This window comes from Rhamphochromis longiceps, linkage group LG19, assembly GCF_057381845.1.
Source record: "Rhamphochromis longiceps isolate RC_006_pf linkage group LG19, R_longiceps_female_GT1.1, whole genome shotgun sequence".
Classification (NCBI taxonomy): Eukaryota; Metazoa; Chordata; class Actinopteri; order Cichliformes; family Cichlidae; genus Rhamphochromis; species Rhamphochromis longiceps.
This window is the reverse complement of record NC_140575.1, coordinates 23,714,179-23,725,401: the sequence shown is the minus strand read 5'-3', so window position 1 is coordinate 23,725,401 and position 11,223 is coordinate 23,714,179. Positions and strand designations below refer to the sequence as shown.

The following is an 11,223-nucleotide window of genomic DNA, read 5'->3' as shown; positions in this document are numbered from 1 at the left end:
GCACCGATAAACACTGCAGATTGCTAAATCAATGTTAAGTTGACAAGCAGCACACGCAACATCTCACTGAGAAGAAAAATGCAATGGAAAAAAAAAGCAACCCAAAACTGAGCCTGCCATGACAGATATCAAACTTACATCTAAGACAGTATCAGACAGTTTGCTTCCTGCTTAGCAGCAGCTGCAGAGAAATTTTTAAAGGACCTAAAGCCATTTCTCAAGTTGAATTTCACAGTCATTAAAACATTAAATTAAAGCCGTTTGTCAAACTCTTTCTAATAACGACCTCTCTTTAATAATAACAGTGATAAAGGATTTGGCACTGGTGACGCAAACTCATACAGAATGATTAGTAGCACAAATCTTTAACAAATTAAACCTGCAATAACTGATCTGTCTTTTCCACTCACAGACAGCGCACACAAGTGCTGAACGCACCGACAAGCGCAATTAGCAGTTATGGACAAGCTTTATCGCTTACTTGTAGATCTGTTACTGGTCTCCTGGCAAAAGTGCAACATTCACACTTGTATAAGTTTGCTTTTAGCTATACGTTTTTGTTTCTTTAACTGGCATTTTTTTCTTTGCAAACAGCTGCATGTTGTAGCCTGAAAGACAGGTAAGAGCAGTAAGCGTTCATCATAATAGTAAAATTATGAGTCAGTCTGTGAAACAATGACCTGAAACTTTCCCTTACAGCCCCGTAAAGCTGAGCAGAGCTCAGGTGTTAAGTCCCCTGGAGGTTAATGATAACATGCCTGATGTTTTCATGTTGTTATACTATGAATGTTTTGTTGCAGCGTAGAATAAAGATGCAAGATTAAAAAACTAAAAATACAAAAGGTTTTCCGTGTAGCCAAAAGCTGATACTTGTAAGGGTTTTTCATCTTTGCCACCCTTGCCCCAAAAGACATCAACAGCGAGTTCTTTTATTGAGAAAAGCTGTTTTTTTAGACATGGAAAATGATCAATTTCAAACATTTTTTTTAAAAAGATACATCTTCAAAAATACTGAGTGGTATTTTGGACTTTTCATGGGGTTAGTGGACATTGTTAATCTACCAATGTTATACATCAAAAGGGAGAACTTGAGTGAATGAAAGAACAAGAAAAAAACAAATGGGAAACAAAAGACCTAGTCAACAGGGTGATGAATATGAAAAATGATGTAAATTATAGGCTGCAGGCATCAGATCTCCGAAGAACAACACTGAAGGTTTGTGTGTGATGGCCTTTCCAAAATTAAAATACTGTAGTATAACATTTTTCAAACGATTGTGTTAAACCTAACAACTGATTCTGATTAGATACTTTGATTAGGGTCTATAAAATCATGATCACAAAAATAGATTTTTACGTTGTTTCTTTTTCACTTTCCTTATCTACATATTATTCAAATGTCTTTGTCTTTCTTTTTATGTAAAAGAACATTTTGTCTCACCTAGATATCTTCTCAACCTGCAGAGTGTATTTCGTTGTTGGCGTGTCTCCGGGCTCCCAGTGGCAGGTGACATTAACTCGATGTATGAACACACAGCCGATTAGCCGAGGGGGTCGGGGGAAGGCCGTGGATGTTGTAATGCAAAACACTGGAAGAATTGAGAGTGGCTGGAGTTAATGACATGGAAAAGCACATGTTGCAGTTCATTGATAAGGATGAGTGTGGTTTTTAGTTTATTGTGTGGTGTAGGTGGGTAAAAGTGGATTTTAAAAAAATTAACTAAAATAAGGACCTTTTATCTATGAGCCAGTCGTTGCATGTCAGCACTCGTGCCTTGCGGTACCTTTATTAAGCAGACTCATCCTTATTAGCAGGATTTATACTGATGCCAGTCTCTTTTGAAGTTTTGATTGATTATGTGTGCTCAAAAAAAATGAGGCTACACACATTTTAAGCATCAGCGCAACTGTTTTATCATCTCAGAGTGTGAACACAGTGCAGAGAAAGGCTTTCATGTGACTCAGGTATGCAAAACCTCCACTGCCCAAGTCTGACTCACTGTTTTCAAATTTGGGATGGTGAAAAAGAGATGATGAGAGGAATTAATTAGCTTTCAGCCATTTATAAGTTATTTTCCCTGAGGTTACAACAGTAGTTCAGGCAAGACGGAACAATATCCTTTCTTGGCTCCTACTGCCATAGCTTGTTTTGCCTGCTGGGTATACCTGTCGTAAGCCAATATAACCATACGCTGGTACAGGTGGACTGATTTCTTCAGAATGATGATAATGCTGACATTTGGGGACTTTTAGCTGTCTCAAAATCACCAATCTACTGCAAGATCAAAGCTAAAAAGAGGCAAAACTTTAAACCGATGATGCATAAATAGGGGATCTGGGGCTGAACTGCAGTTTCTGGCCTCAGGGTGTATACCGGGGATCCTTTGAATCCAGTGGGTTACACACTGGGGCCTGCATGGATCAGGCTAGTTCCAGTGTAGATGGTCGAGTGGACTGGGCTAAGGGGGAGACTGCAGAGAGATTCAACACCTTGGGCTCTTAGTTGTGTTTCCAAGCTGTTCCTCAGTTGTTTTTCTGGAGTGGCAGGATGCATTCCACTGCTGGGGGAGGACACTGCTGATAGGCAGAGCTCGTGTGATGGGTGTGCATTAGTGCAAGTAGCACTTTCGTGAATGTCTTGCAAGCGGAACATTGCATTGCAACAGGAGGTTTACTGCTATTGAAGTCCCCTGTCACCTATGTTAATAATGATAATAATGTGCCACTTACGACATGCTTCTAGTCATCCGACAAATGCTTGCCGAATTACGCACTCCGTGTTTTGGTCTTCACAGGCTGAAATAACAAAATGTTGTGCAGCACTGCATTCACTCACTTGTTGATAAGCTTGTCTGCTAATTGGTGTTATATGGTTATTATACAGTAGAATAACAAAACTGTGTGGTATAAAACCAAAAACAATAACCTGGGAGGAAAGTAGAGGGATGTGGTGTGACATGTTGTGGTTGTAACTTTCTCATGCTTGGTGAGATTCTGTCATTTAAATAACAAATTATTACCCGGTTCCACTAACGACACTTCCAGAAATACCAGCACATCCTCACATATTGTTTGAAAGTTTGCTCTGGATGATAACAAACAGCAGAAAGATAACAAAGTTAAACATTACCCAGGACGAGTCCAGCCCCCAGCAGCCAGGTCCACATCACAGCTGGACTCCGCTCCATGAAGACCAACTGCTTTTTCACCCACTCACTCCCATCATGCTACATGCAAATCAAGGACTCTTCAAGGACTCTGCACGCTGTTCCGCAAAATTGCTAAAAAGATTTGTGAAGTGTCAGCACAGGATGCCTGATAATGAATAGCTTTAGTGGTTAGATTACATCATTTCCATTGAATTTCAACATTATGCACTCCACACTGTATATAAATGCCACTTGTTTTGCACATATTCAACTCTGTATATTTTATATATTTTATTATCATTATTATTATTATTATTTATTTTTTTTACTATTTAATTTGTAAAAATGTGTATACACACACACACACACACACACGTAGGAAAATATTTAGTATACACATCCAGAAATGCATACACTATTATATATTGTACATATATTTATTAGTTTCAGGTTGGCCATTCTTGTATTTTGCTCGTTTGTGTTGTTGTGTTTGCACATCTCTGTTGCTTGTGGGGCTCGCACACAAGAATTTCACTCGCATGTGCTGTGCCAGTGTGCCTGCACATGTGATGTGACAATAAAAGTGATTTGATTTGATTTGATTTGAATGCATTTCTGTAAGTTAAAAACGGTTTCACTACAACATTTTTTTACTGCTTTGAGTTCCTTGGCATTGCACCATAGGAAACGCACCAACCAATGTGACACATAGCAGTTTGTGCAAGTGACTTTCTAAAGTTTGTGAAAGCTTGCAAGTGGTGACTAGATCGATCACAATAAACAATTTGACATCTGACTTTTCCCCTTGACAGAAAACAAAGCTCCCCTCAGGGTGGGAGCTCTTACTCAGTGTGTTGGCGCACACCAATACAAAGCCACTCCAGATTTTTTGGTTATTTAAAGTCAGAATAGAAAACAGCATTTTAAAATGGATTATCATTATAGCCCATCTAATACATCTCTCACAATCTGATATATTGGTATCTGCATACATAGCAGCCTGAGTCAAGGGTCGTTGCAGTAAGCAATGGCCCAGATATTGTGCTTTAAAAACATTGTGAACTTTATACATTTATTAATGCACTAATATCAGAACTTTTATGTGCAAAAAGGTGCCAATCAGAATCGCCCATAACAAACTTCACTCTGAAATCTAAAGTTACATTTGTGCTAGATTCATAGTTTTAGATTGAGGAGACAGTGACTGAGAGTTTTAGATGCAACTTGTTTTGGGTTCATAAAACAGTTTGATTATTTAATTTAATTATTTAAAGGAAGCTTAATTTCAGCTAAAGCACAGTGTGTAATATATAGAAGATTATAAACTATTCGCTGATTTACTGTGTTTAGTGCTTCTAAACACAGAAATGATGTAGCTTTCAAGTATTCCACCTTTGCACGAATAACATTAATAGACGTAAAATGCTTTAAATATATTGAAGAAAAAAAATCACGAAATTCTTAAGTCACACACTGGATCTTTATTAATCAAAACAAAATGATAAAACAAGTTCAGTAGAAATCAAAATAATCAAATCTTTGAAGGTTGGAAGTTAGTCAGAGTTAAACATTGCTCAAGTGTTCCTTTTTATTATTATTATTATTATTATTATTATTATGCATATAAACGAATCACTGAACTACAGGATGACCCCAATAAATTTTTTTTATTGGATCACTGTTACTCCAGTTTTTATTTGATGGGCTCTCGCGATCTGTTTCTATTGTAACTCAGCAGGTTCACAACAGGACAGTAACAGCTGGAGCACTTTGGCTTTCTGGTCATTCTTGATCACTTTCCACATTTATTTAATTTAATTTAAAATGCGTTATAGCGAAATGGTTACGATGCTTTTTGTTTTTCTTCTTTGTTTTTGACCAGCTGGTCAAAATAGATTTGGGTAAAACATCGCAACGAAGTGAACTCGAAATTTGCAAATAATGGGCGATTTTTTTTTTCAAACTGAAAAAGCCGACTTCTCAACCAACTCACTAATAACGATGCGCGAAAGCACCAATGAGAGCTCAAGGAATAAAGCAACAATCACTTTTAATCACTCATTAAGAATTGTGGTAGCAGATTTTCTCGTCAACAAACCGCTAACGCTTGAGCAGCTTGACAGGTTGTTTTTCTGTTTGCTTACTGAAGCGTTAATCACGTTAAACAGCAGAACAAACATGCACTATGTGAGTTTCAACCAAAGTTGCAATTCATGAAACGAAACGAGCGGCTGCAAAATGTCAAAATCCGAACTCCTCTTACCGGATTATGCCCGAATGATACCCGTCTCGTGGAGTTCATCTACAGCGATTGCGCAAAATCTGCCGCTTGTCACCTCGAAGTAAACACACCAGTACCGCCCCACTCCGTGCCCAATGTGTGGCGTGCGGTTGCCTAACTGCGGATCGAGGTCCCCCCAAACGGTCACTTTTATATAGCCTACATGACATTTACACGTCACAAATAACTCATAACTTTTTCTATAACGAAAAAAAAAACAGGTTTCACTTTCCCGCATTCTATGTTGTGGCCAATTTACACAGAAACTACTCCAAAACCATTAGGCGCATCTGCACTATAATAATAACAATCGTTTCCTTTCAGCTATTACCTTTCTTAGCCTCGAAATTAGTCTGCAGTGTGTAAAACTGACGCATGGGGCTTGTGTTAACAATAACTATAAAAGCAATTAAGACGTGAAGGATGTACTACAGGATATGTGCTGCATAATATCACAAAGAAACTTCATCTGTGGGTAAGAATATCCCCCCAGTTGGTCTAATCAACCTGCAATTAAGCATGTTGTTCATCATTACCAAAGATGCACAACAATAGTCTTTAAAAAAGATATTTCACACACAAGCATGTTTTTAAGGAAAATAAGGAGAATAATTACACTTAACAGCAGCTTTATCCTGGCAAAAATTAGACGGGTAAAATCAGGAAATCTTCAGTTAATACAGTAAGTCCACAGTGGCAAATATCCAAGGGCTTAAACACTAAGATGTTGCAGTAGTCTTTTACTTATGTGCATAGCTATTCGCGCAGCAGAACAAATAACAAAGCTTAGTCATTATTTCACAAGGAAAACACTTCATCACGATTACAGTCTTCGGCAAGGAAAATGGAACAATCAACAGCTCTCTGGGGACCGGTGTTTGCCGTCACTGCTCTTACTCTGAGCTGCATTTGCGAGACAGAGGCAAACAGAGCTGTTGTATTCTGGGAGAGGGGCTGGCTGATCGGGCTCCCCGGCTGATCGTGTATGGGTCATATCCCTCATACAGAGCCTTCCTCTCTTTAGGACTGGACAGATCAAGAAGTCTTTGGCTGGTTATGTAGCTCTTTGCAGCTTTGGAAACGGACCAGCACACTGGGCGGTCTCCTTTGAACTCGGGGTGGTCATTCTTCGGAGCTAGGGCAACAAAGGTGATTGTGTCAACTAGCAGACAATACAATGCAAGTTTAAACACATGCAAAAAGTCTAGACAGCTTGAAGAAGAAAAAAAATAAAAAGCAACTCAATTCTAAAAACAAATTTGTATTCAGACGAACCCCCACGGACAAGAAGTGGAGCTACTTCAGTAACCTAAAGAAGTCCAGTTGCCTTTATTTCAAGCTCTCTAGAGAACCTTTACCTGGGTGACTGAGAGCCTAGACAAGCAAAGAAGCAAGCAGGTGAAAATTGCATGGTGGAAAAAAATAGGCTTACTGGCGAGTAGCTCTATGTGTGGAGATGCTTTAGAGGGCAGGTGGATTACTTGTACATGTTTAGATTCGTGCCTGGATTTCTCCAGAACCTGCCTTCGCTTTGGCTGGGCGAGCTGGCAGATCCGTGAAGTGGCAACAGCTGTCTGTGTGCTTACCTGGAATCAAATTTGTAAATAAGCCTATTAAACACAAAGAAGAATGGTGTCAGTCAGGTATTTTTCATCCTGTCCATATGAAACATGGATTTATAGTCATGTCACACACTTTAAATTGAAATGTATCACACCACGCCTAATTAGATAAATTAAGTTGAAAGGATGTACAGGCAATCACATGTCTCAGGATTAGGGAAGTTATTAACTTTGATCATCCTAACCTTCCTTGAAGGGAAAGTCAAAGCCAACCACAAAACACCTGGACCTATTCATGCTTTCAGAATACAAAACCAGTAAAAAACACAAGATGGCTCTGTTGAAAGTTATAATATAATTATATAATATATTTTCAAGTTTTGGCGCTTTAAATACCGGACATTCTGGCCTAACTAACACAGTAGGCTGTGGAGTTTAAAAGACTTTGTGGCAGGTATGGTAAACTAGCAGTCATCTAACAATGCACCACATATTTGTTTTCTCTCAGGAAATAGTTTGTGTTACTCACAGGGACCGACAACGGGCAGGCGGGCTGCCAACCAGCTGCAGGCGCCCGAGGTTGAGCCAGATGACACACCCGTTTGGATGGGACGGCCTTAAGAGCCCATTCACTGACCTGCCATATGGGAGAAATTCTGAGGAAGGACATAAAGATGGAGAGAGCTTTAAAAAAAAAAAAAGGTCTTGCAGGTACAGTTTAGCTACTGCCTAATTTGACGTGTTTGTTTGTGACATGTGTAGTGGCAAGAAAATTACAATAAATAGGTTTTCTTGTTATGTCTCTAAAGGGAAGGCTTCAGAAGCTTCAGGCTTCATGAAGGTCTGCACTTTACTCTGCTGCAGATGTGCACACAGAAAATTCTGAGAGGTCTGATTGCAAACACTGATGATGAAAGTTTCATCACTTGAATCCAATCAAACAAGTTTCTTATCTTGGTTTACTGGATCTTGCTAATAATATTAGTACAACATAAGATCTTAATGGGGACAGGGTGACAAAGCTGTGGGAAAATCTAACATTAAAAACTTTAAAAAAAAAAAGGAACAAGAAACTAGAAAACTGACTCATATCGTACGTATAAGAGCACATAAATGTTTCTGAAAAAAAACCCCCATAAAGTTATTAAGAAACTGCCCAAAATGGGTCGCGCATTTATTAGAAGTCTATTATATTTACGTGACTTGATTGTAGAACTTTCTACTTATGCACAAGTCCGACCAGCGGGGGGTTAACTCTGTTGAAAACAAAATAACAATTATGCATGGTGTTACAAAAAGGCAGCAAAGATCAAGTTTGCCAAGAGAAGAAAAAAGGAAACGATTGGTACACAGACCAATTTTAGTGGTTAATCCGCTCCTTTCTGGTGGAAGCTTATCCAGCCAGTAAACAGACCGACTGAAAAACAGAAAAGAGCCCATTTGTGAAAAAGAAGGCGACAAAGACAGAGAGCTTCGTTAAAGGGTGCGATTCAGACCTACCGGTCTGGATATCTTAGTCTGTTTGGTTTGGGTTGAGCCAACTGCTGTATCCGAGTCGCCATGGAAACACTTTATGCAACTGGGAGAACGCTTTGCTGCTAAAATGATTCAGTTGTAACAAAAGAGAGTTTCTCAATTACAACCACATACTTTTATATCTGAGACAGCACATTTGTCAGTAGTTCTGGTCGATCATTATCATAATGGTAGTCTCAGATGAAGCTGAAATGCTTGAGCGGCTTGGGATTCATAACTTTTAGTTGCCTAAAGATGACGATACAATGTCTGGATAAAAGCATTAGGATGATCGTTACTTTGGTATAGTTCTCCAGTGTTCTTGAAGGGTATTCAAAGCTCTTCTTTAGATGTTGGCTAACTTTTGCTCCATTTTCTATCAAGATGATCCTGCAATGCTTCAATAATGTTGATATAGTTTTTAATAATGTTTTTCTATCCAGGTACGCTTTTACTTCACTGACAGAGATCACTACCATCTTGAAAAATCAAGCTGTTGCCAATCACATGCTTTCCATGATAATGCATGATGGATCAAAGCCTGACAATACTTTCCTGTGTTCATAATTGAGTCGGTTCTTTTAAAGATCTCCAACAACGCTGGCTGAAATGGCGCCAAACAATGACAGCTCTACAGATGTTTTACTGATGCTGTAGACACTAACTGTTGCACCTCCCTGATGACCTTTACTGTACATACAGTTGATGCTGTCAGCTTAAAAATTCCAAACTCAGATTCTTTTCTCCTCGTTTCACTTCCTAAAAAAAATAACTTCTTGACATCTTTTCCACTAAGACCGTTTCTGATAGGTCATGAGTCAGATCTACGTCGACTTTTCCCTTTCTTTATTACTACAACTACTGCTTGAAATCACTTTTGAAAAACAACCGAAAGTCTGACAGTTTGGAAGCAAAACATAACGCATGAGGAATGACTAATGGCTTTTTCCAAGTAGTGTAACAAGCCTGATTAGTTGTCTAGGCAAAACGAGTTTTAATACCTATGTATAATTTTTGTCTGTAGCGTCCATTACAAAGCCAAGTGCATTATACCCTTCCAAAACTGCTTACACTATAAATAGAAACCAATTCACACAATTAGCTTTAACATATAACAGTACTTTTTCCAGTTACCTTAAAGCTATACTTACCTGTCCTGCAGCTGAGGTAGCAGCTTTCTGTGTTGACACCGAAACCTGCTGGTTGCTGTAGTAACAGGTGACAGTACACCTGCCTATGTTGAATGTGCTTGGCAAAGCGAGATCGTCTCCCACTTGCTGCTCGCATAAATTTCTCACTTTGTCATTGGCAGTGAACAGCTGCAATGTGAGATAAGACCTACATTTAACTTTAACTAGCATTCATACTTCCTTCATTCTTCAACTGCAAAAATACTAAAGATTTAGTTACTATATTTTTGTTTACATAAACTCCAAATGGGCATGAATATCACGATTCCTTTTAACATTTTTTCCCTATATTGGAAGGACTGTATAGCATAGACTTTAAAAAACAAGAATTAGATGCACAAATTTGGATTCATTTCTCCAGTCCAGACAACTGACCTGGCCAAGGCAAATTAATTTCTCATCAGTGATTGAGACTGACTTATCAGTCATATTAAAAAAAAAAAAAAAAAAAAAATCATCGGTATAAAATGTTTGACAGCACTCACTAGAGTGATCAATACTCAACAATGGGAAATTTCAAGGAACTCTGTGAAGAGCTAAGACTGAAAACTGTGCACAAGATGGAAGGGCCTCTTTCTAAACAACTGCACATTCCACCATGTAAAACATTGTTAAGCTTTGTAGTTATGTACAACTATCAAACAATTGCGCATAAATACAAGTTATTCAGATGTATCACCACTTTGTAAAGGACTGGAAGACCCAAACTGTCATCGTCAGATGAGAGGAAATCGGTTAATGTCCACAAGCTCAGCTGAAATTTGTAGCTGACCACATAAAGAAGTCGAAAACCTACTAAAGAAAAGTTTGATGGTCAGACGAGACAAAGATTGAGCTGGCTAGAATGACAAGGTGAGGCTGTCAAACCTACAAACATCAACAGCTATCAGGTATGGTGGTGTTTTTTTTTGCCTGTCCCTTGTGGTTCTTTAGCCGTCAGAATTGATCATGGCCTTGCTATATTGGCCCATTTGATCAGCCTTTGTTGTTATTTCTTTTATTTTCAGTTGTTACAGACGGACAGACATGGGCTGGGGGACAGGAAAGTGAGAAAGGGCACTTTAAAAACAACAACAAAAAAACAACAACAACAACAACAACAAAAACAACAACAAAAAAACCCCAAAAATAACAACAACAACTGGGGGTTCCAACAGGACTGTGACTGTAATTGCACATAAACTGATAAAGCAGACCAATACAGGACATCCAGAATTTCCTTACCAAAGCCACAACCTTGAATCCTACCATTTTAAACTTGTTTAATTTTGACACTGTGTGGATTAGAAAAAAATCCAAAATAAATTCGAAGTTGTGCACCATATTCTTTTTTTTTAAAAATCCATCATTCCATCTGGGAAAAAAGAAGCGTGTGTAATTTTCTAAGCTAAACTGTGTGCTGGAGGAGTAACTTGAACTTACCTTTAATTCAATTCCAAATTTTAATTTACATTATTACATTTATCATTATGAAGCTCATATGAAACATTATTTATTTAAAAAAAAAAAAAAAAAAAAAAAAAAAA

General features: G+C 38.3%; 2 protein-coding genes across 3 annotated transcripts in view; both read right to left on the bottom strand.

Annotated features, from left to right (window-relative positions):
• LOC146646793 (interleukin-31 receptor subunit alpha) overlaps positions 1-5,476 on the bottom strand; it is a 20,873-nt gene extending 15,397 nt beyond the window's left edge. The window contains exons 1-3 of the mRNA XM_085391602.1: positions 5,413-5,476; positions 3,131-3,281; positions 1,442-1,589 (exon numbers count right to left, since the gene is read on the bottom strand). Coding sequence (XP_085247728.1) covers positions 1,442-1,589; positions 3,131-3,188 — 206 coding nt within the window. The 5' untranslated portion in view covers positions 3,189-3,281; positions 5,413-5,476. The remainder of the gene's footprint in view (positions 1-1,441; positions 1,590-3,130; positions 3,282-5,412) is intronic.
• Positions 5,477-6,312: 836 nt separating this feature from the next.
• Positions 6,313-9,673, bottom strand: spmap2 (sperm microtubule associated protein 2). 2 transcript variants are annotated; one of them, XM_085391604.1, is made up of 6 exons: positions 8,493-9,673; positions 8,348-8,409; positions 8,191-8,248; positions 7,522-7,648; positions 6,863-7,016; positions 6,313-6,565 (listed from the first exon to the last, which is right to left on the bottom strand). In XM_085391604.1, exons 1-6 carry the CDS (start codon positions 8,552-8,554, stop codon positions 6,324-6,326), a joined length of 705 nt encoding a protein of 234 aa, XP_085247730.1. In that variant the 5' UTR covers positions 8,555-9,673; the 3' UTR covers positions 6,313-6,323. The 2 variants fall into 2 exon arrangements, with proteins under 2 accessions (XP_085247730.1, XP_085247729.1); XM_085391603.1 differs by having other exon boundaries at positions 8,191-8,409.
• Between the last annotated feature and the right edge of the window lie 1,550 nt (positions 9,674-11,223).

Bases quoted from the DNA above. Each gene is read 5' to 3' on its own strand.
- spmap2 (XM_085391603.1), bottom strand. From the start codon at position 8,554: ATGGCGACTCGGATACAGCAGTTGGCTCAACCCAAACCAAACAGACTA. The intron at 7,649-8,190 runs GTAAATATAATA...GTCCTTCCTCAG, and splicing joins AAGTTCTACAATCAAGTCAC to AATTTCTCCCATATGGCAGG. The intron at 7,017-7,521 runs GTGAGTAACACA...ATTTGATTCCAG, and splicing joins CCTGCCCGTTGTCGGTCCCT to GTAAGCACACAGACAGCTGT.